This window comes from Bubalus bubalis, chromosome 21, assembly GCF_019923935.1.
Source record: "Bubalus bubalis isolate 160015118507 breed Murrah chromosome 21, NDDB_SH_1, whole genome shotgun sequence".
In the NCBI taxonomy this organism is placed as follows: Eukaryota; Metazoa; Chordata; class Mammalia; order Artiodactyla; family Bovidae; genus Bubalus; species Bubalus bubalis.
The window spans coordinates 52,779,812-52,787,123 of NC_059177.1; the positions used below are offsets into that span (position 1 = coordinate 52,779,812).

General features: G+C 44.2%; 1 protein-coding gene across 1 annotated transcript; it reads right to left on the reverse strand.

Annotated features, from left to right (window-relative positions):
* Positions 1 to 4,873: 4,873 nt before the first annotated feature.
* RTP3 (receptor transporter protein 3) lies at positions 4,874 to 7,312 on the reverse strand (the record flags this gene model as incomplete). The annotated part of the gene is made up of 2 exons (XM_006071559.3): positions 7,158 to 7,312; positions 4,874 to 5,438 (listed from the first exon to the last, which is right to left on the reverse strand). Coding segments are annotated over exons 1-2 (720 nt in total), but the record flags the coding sequence as incomplete, so codon positions are not given.

The window sequence follows — 7,312 nt, forward strand, 5'->3', positions numbered from 1 at the left end:
CATGATGCATATGGATTGATTCATAATTTGGAAAAGTAATTTACATAGAATATAGGTATAAATATTAAAGCAATATGAATGAAAGAATATATAATTCTTAGGAGAAAAATGTTCAGGTTCCAAAAGCTTATTATGATACCCATTTTTCATATGTTGAAAGTAAAGGGGTAAAGACACTTTGGTGAAATCATTGAGTAGTGCATTTTAATTAATAACAAGACCTACACTAGATGTCTTGTCTTTAGCTGTCTAGAATGACCATTTGACATGCTTGCCAAACACCAATTTAGGGTAACTCAGGACTGTGAGGAGCAATCTCTGGAAATCAGTTACTGTCTTTCCCTCCTATTCTTTCCTGCCTTGATGCATCTCCCTACTTTTGAGTGGAAAGAAAACTTAGATACCTTTAGTGATTTTTTTTTAAATTGAAGTGTAGTTGATGTGTGATATTGTGTTAGTTACAGGTGTACAGCAAAGCAATTCAGTTATACATATATTTATTCTTTTTCAGATTCTTTATAGCTTATTACAGAATATTAAGTAGAGTTCCTGTGCTCTACAGTAGGTTATCTATTTTATAATGTCTGTATGTTAACCCCAAGCTGCTAATTTATCCCTCCCCCCACATTTCCCCTTTGGTAACTGAAAGTTTGTTTTTGAAACCTGTAGAGTCTGTTTCTGTTTTATAAAGAAGTGCATTTGTATTATTTTTAAAAATTAGATTCCACATATGAGTAATGTATGTGATATTTGTCTTTCTGTTTGACTTAGTTCTCTTAGTGTGATCATCTCCAGGTCCATCCATGTTGCTGCAGATGGCATTATTTCATTCTTTTTTTATGGCTGAGTATACACATACCACATCTTTATACTGTCCTCTGTCAATGGACATTTAGACTGCTTCCATGTCTTGGGTATTGTAAATGGTGCTGCAGTGAGCATTGGGGGTGCATGTATCTTTTAGAAGTATGTTTTACGTCAGATATATGTCCAGGAATGGGATTGCTGGATCATATGGTAGCTCTATTTTTAATTTTTTAAGGAAACACCATACCGTTATCCAGCTTTCCTGGTGGTTCAGTGGTAAAGAATATGCATGCCCATGTAGGAGACGTGGGTTCAGTCCCAGGGTTGGGAAGATCCCCTAGAGAAGGAAATGGCAACCCACTCCAGTACTCTTGCCGGGAAACTCCCATAGACAGAGGGGCCTGGCGGACTACAGTCCATGGGGTCACAAAGGGTCGAACATGACTGAGCGACCAAACACACAAACTGTTTTCCACAGTGGCTGTGCCAATTTACATTCCCATCAATAGTGTAGGAGGGTTCCCTTTTCTCCACACACTCTCCAGCATTTATTGTTTGTAGATTTTTTGATGATGTCACACTTTCTGACCCATGTGACGTGATACCTCATTGAAGTTTTGACTTGCATTTCTCTGATAATTAGTGATGTTGAACACTTTGTCATGCGCTTTTGGCCATATGTGTGTCTTCTTAGTTATTGTTCTGTGGTGTACATAGGTTTAAATGCTTATTTTATGGTATGTACATTGTTTTTATTTCTAAAAATTAGGAAATTACATCTGAGCTTTAAAATTTGAAATGGTGCCAAACTTCAGCGTTCGTAGGCAACTCAAATATCTCTGCTTAGAGTCTCCAGCTGTGTCATCAGAATGAAAAATTGAGATGCTTCTGTCATTTTATTGCAGTGTAATATAAATTACAGGAGAAGCAAATTACAGTTCAGTAGGCCTTAACTCATAATTCTTAGGAAGGAAAGCAGCAGAACCCTGGTGCTGGGACCAAAGAAGATACGATGGTACACAGATGAACTTGCCTTGACTGTGAAATTCACCAGGGGGACAGAGAGGACCCAAGGCTGAGCCTGCACCGGTAGAAGTGTGGCTTTGAGGGGAGGAGGGACACTGTCTGGGGTTAGGATTTCAGTCTTTACTAATCAGCTGCTACACCACAGTCTATTTTCACTTGTAACTGGTCAACCCCAGGTAGCTCCTGTAACTCAGGTACTAGTGATGAATTGGTCCAAAATAGATCTGGTTCTCACTGAGAGCACGTTTATTCTTGTGACTTTCTGAATATATTTGGTAACCTCCTGAAGGGACCGATAGTCAACACTGGAACTCAAGGAGCGGGGATTGCAAGGCCAGCTCTTTTACAAATGCACTGTACCGTCCTGAGAAAAATCACTTCACTTTGGGGGAGTCTCATTTTCCCCACCTGCAAAAAACAGAGGTGGAGAAGACAATCTTTAAGGCTGATCCCCACTTTGAGATGTAATGATTTGCTTTCCACTAGGAACCCCCTTTTTAAAAACAATTTTAATTAAAAAATTTTTGATTTTGTTTTTTGTTTTTGGCTGTGCTAGGTCTTTGTCGCTGCTCAGGCTTTTTCTCTAGTTGCGGTGAGCCGGGGCTACTCTCTAGTGTGGTGTGCAGGTTTCTCATTGTGGGGGCTTCTCTTGTTGTAGAACATGGGCTCTAGGGCACGCAGGCTTCAGAAGCTATGGCACGTGGGTGCAGTAGTTGTGACTCCTGGGCACAGGCTCAATAGTTGTGGCACAGGAGTTTTAGTTGCTCTGAGGCGTATGGGATCTTCCCAGACCAGGGATCGAACCAGTGTGTCCTGAACTGGCAGGTGGATTCTTTACCACTGAGCCATCAGGGAAGCCCTGAACCCCTTTTTATGTTAATGATCCAGCGTGCCTTCCCCACCTCACTGGTCACCCAGCTTCCAGGTGTTTATGGGCTGTGGGGCCCCCTCATTTCTCTTACGTGCTTGTTTCTTAGGCATGTGTTTTCTCTGTCTTGTCCTGCTATTTATTTAAAGTCTAATAGCAACTTGTCTAATACAGGTATGTAGACTGTGCTCAAGTCTGTGAAAAATTTACCCACACATTTGGGTTGTGTTCCCAGTAGTTATCTCTGTGCTGAGTTCTTACAAATATTATTTCTGATATTGCCTTGGAAGATTAAACTTTCATCATAAAAAAATGCATTGTCTAGAAATGCAAATCAAAAATACTATATCACCTTACACCATTGATATGGTGATTACATGTTAAAAAAAAAAACAGAAAATAAATGAAATAAATGTTGGCTAGAATGTGAAGACATTGGAATCTTTATGCTGGGATTGTAACATGGTGCAATTACAGAACAGTTTGGAGGTTTCTCAAAAAATTAAAATAGAATTATCGTATGATCTTGCAGTTCCACTTCTGAGTATATATCCAAAAGAGTTGCAAGCAGAGTCTCAAGAGATATTTGTGCACCAAGTTCACAGAAGCACTAGTTCCAGCATCCAAGAGATGGAAGCAACCCAAGTGTCTATCAACAGATGACTGGATAAAGAAAATATGGTACATACATAGACTGGAATATTATTCAGCCCCAGAAAGGAAGTGAAATCCTGTCACATACTACAACATGGGTGAACCTTGAGGGTATTATGCTAAGTGAAATGAACCAGTTACAAGAAGACAAACACTACATAATTCCACATATATGAGATATCTAAAGTCAAATTTAAAGAAACGGACAGAAGAACGTGGGTTAGCAGGGCCTGGGGGAAGGGGAAAGGGGGAGTTGTTGCTTAATGGCTACAAAGGTTCAGTTTGGCAAAGTGACGTAGTTGTAGAGATTGCCCCAAAGGGAGCAGCCTGCAGGCTGGGTTGGACCAGACCAACCCTGCGCTGGCGGGAACCACTGACACTGATGAGGGGGCAGACGGATGGAGAAGGGGACGAGGGTAAGGGGAAAGCAGCATTGGCTGTAAATGACTTTTGCTTTCATTTTAGCCACGTAAATGGGAGGATTCCTATTTCTACATTTAAAAGGAGATGTGAGAATGAGTCTTAAAATAGTTCTCATTAATCAGAACAGCAAACTTGTACAAAAGCAACTGGATTTCAGAATCTAGCTGAGAATCCATGCTCAGGCTTCCACCCTTGGTCCTTCAGAGCAGGGTTCCCCCACCACCAACCACCCTGATGATTTTGATTGTGCAACCCTGTCAGTGAGAAACTGAACACACACACCCCATGGGTGTGTATTTATTTATCACATCACTATCCCATTCTGCTAATAACATACATTACAAAACATGTGACAAGAAATAGTAAAGTACAAAGAATAAGTTAAATGGACCTTGGCAGGATAACTGCCGACCTTGGCGGAGCTTCCTGCCTCGCCCCTCAGCTGTGTGTTAGCTCCTCAGTGGAGACCTCTGACCTAGAATCTGGATTTTCAGGCAAATGCTTTGAACAGCAAATACCTCCACAGACTGACAACAGAAGGTCTGTGCAAAATTTTCTGGTGAGAGGGCCCCTGGGTTGCATGAGATTTCCAAATGGTTCCATGAGCCATAAATGCCTCAGTCTCAGTTCTGCAGAGAATGAATGAAATTGCCGTGTTTTTGTTTGTTTTTCATTGAGGTGAGCTTTACGTTAAATTAGCCATTTTTAAGTGAACAGTGCAGTGGCATTTGGTGCATTCACAGTGTTGTCACTCCCCCAAAAAACCATACAGATTATATAGTTGTCCACCATTTTTCCTTTCCCTGTGCTTTGATTGGCATCCCTAAATCTACTTCCTGTCTCTAGATTTACCTAATCTGAATATTTTGCGTCAGTGGGATTATACAGTAGATGACTGTGTGTCTGATTTTATAAACTCACCGATCAAGCTTTCGAGGCTCTGATAATGACTGCTACCACAATTACAGTTACGATGATGATTATAATTACAATTAAAGTTAGGATGAAACAGCAGCAACCAATGCCTGTGCTCCTGGGATGCTGGGCTGGGTGGGAATAGAAGCTCTGATCGCAGGAGGAATCCTGGTCTCTTCTCTCCCTCTGGAAGCTGGTGTTCGTTCTTGGGCTCCACGAAGTAGGGAGGCTCTCAGCTGGTGTGGGCTCAGGAAACCACGATCTGGGTAATACCTTGTTTTTCGTCACTGCTTCCCCTCTGGTGCTTCCACTCGTGGGAGAAGGCATTTCAGCGGTGATCCCAAGGGTGGGCGAGCTTATTGTGGGAAATGACAGGGCTATTGGTGACTGCATGGCCAGACCTATGTCATTCTGGACACAAACACCCTGCAGACATGCCTCGCAGTTGTCACGGTTATGTGGCCCTTTGAGAGCAGTGGCCTTAATCATAGGACTCTTCACGAACTTAATTCCTTCTCTATAGCATTTCTTCAGAATTTGCAACACCAGGTTGTTCAGGATCCTTGAGATGTTCTCTTCTGTGAACTCGGGAACCTCAAACGAAGGCTGGGAGCACTTCTGACAGCTCTGGGCAAAGACTCTCATCTTCACCTGCCCCCTGGATTCCCCCTCACTCCAGTGCATGTGGAAAAGGACCTGAACTTGGGCGGAGGCCCAGTTTCGAGAGCACAAGGAACACTGGAACCTGTGGAGACCAAAGACAAGACCCACAACTTGGCTCAATATGACCAAGTTGTGGGCTGTGTGGGAAGGACACACAGAGACGTGATTTGATAGGGGTCGTGGATTAGCGGGGAAGAAATCCCGAGCCCCATGTTCCTATCTCCATTGTGCCACCGACACACACTGTGACCCACGGGTATGTCTGCCATGAAAACAGCAAATCACAAACCCTTGGAGCTGGAAGGGACTTTGGGCAAATTCCAAGTCCAGTGTAATCATTTTAGAGATGAGGCACACCCTGGAAACGTGTCATGCCCGGAGACCCAGCAGGTGGAAGAGCCAGGACTGGAGCTCCAGTCTCTTGACCCCAAACCAAGGCTTCCTCACATGTAGATGTAAGTGGATCAGAGGCTATACGTACAAGAGCCCCAAGAACCCTGAACTGAAATCCACAAATAGATACAAGTGGATGTGGATAAATGCTGCAGTCTGAATGTTTGTGTACCCCCCAAATTTCCACGTTGGGATCCTAACACCCAAGGTGATGGTGTTAGAAAGTGGAGCCTTTAGGAGTTGATTAGGATGTGAGGGCAGAGCCCTGGGGACTGAGATTAGTGCTCCTACGGAAGCAAGCCAGCAGAGCAACTCAGCTCCTTCTGCCACGTAAGGACACAACAAGAAGCGTGTGGCCCAGAAGAGCAGCTGGCACCTTGATCTTGGACTTCCAGCCTCCAGACTGTAAGCAGTGAGCTGAGACTCTGCTCTGATGCTCCTGGCCCAGGAAAACATACACCACCAGGAGAGAAGAGCTCTGCTTCCTCTGCCTGGACCCTCTCCCGGAAAAGGGATTGAGCATGGGCCCAGTTCTGGGATGGAGTCCCAGGCCCCCACCCCCGACCCTTGAGGTTCCACTCTCCCAACTGGAAAAGAGAGGGCTAGACTTTGAATGGCCTCAGAAGGTCCTATATTTAAAAGATTCCATCAGACTTCTGCAGTGTTGCAGTGGATAGGAATCTGCCTGCCAGTGCAGGGGTCATGGGTTCAGTCCCTGGTTGGGGAAGATCCCACATGCCTCAGAGTATCTAAAGCCTGTGTGCCACAACTACTGAGTCCATGTGCTGCAAGTACTGAAGCCCGCGTGCCTACAGCCTGTGCTCTGCAACAAGAGAACCCACTGCAGTGAGAAGCCTGTACAAGAGCCGTGAAGACCCGGCGCAGGCAAAAATAAATACATAGATAAAATTAAGTTTTAAAAAATAAAAATAAGACTCTATCAGCTCGGAGTAGAGAGGGACAAGGTTTGCTGTGTGTTGCTCAGCTCCTCACCACCCTCCGCCCCTTCTCTGAGGGGGTCTTAGCACACAGGGCCTCTCCCCCACAGACTCCGTGTTGGATCCCAGGTGTCCCCAAAGCAGGGAACATGTGCCCTGAGCCTTGCTCATCAAGCTCTCGTGCAGTTGAGCGCAATAGCCTCCCTTCCTCCCCTTCTCTTTTCCTCACTGCTTCTCACCACTCACAGCTTGTTTTTTCTCTCTCTGGGCTTTAGCTCAGTCTTGCTTTCATTTTGCGGTTCAGTGTAATAAGGAAAAAAATTTTAATGAAGCTAAAGCATCTTGGATGATGGGCACCTTCCTGTAATCTCCAATTTACAAGCACGAGCAGAAGAAAAGTAATGAGTGTATGAAGTAAGAAGAAATGAGCAAGAATTTTCTGGAATATTACCATCGCACTCCCTACTCACCGGGCAAAGGTCTGCTGCTGGTATTGTGCCCACCCTGGCTTCAGGATGTTAGGAAGAAGGCCTTTGTCAAGTGTGAGTTGCCATGTGTGATACGGCTTCACCTCCTGAATTAATTCCTGGAACACTCGCTTCCACACCTTCATGTCCAGATCCAT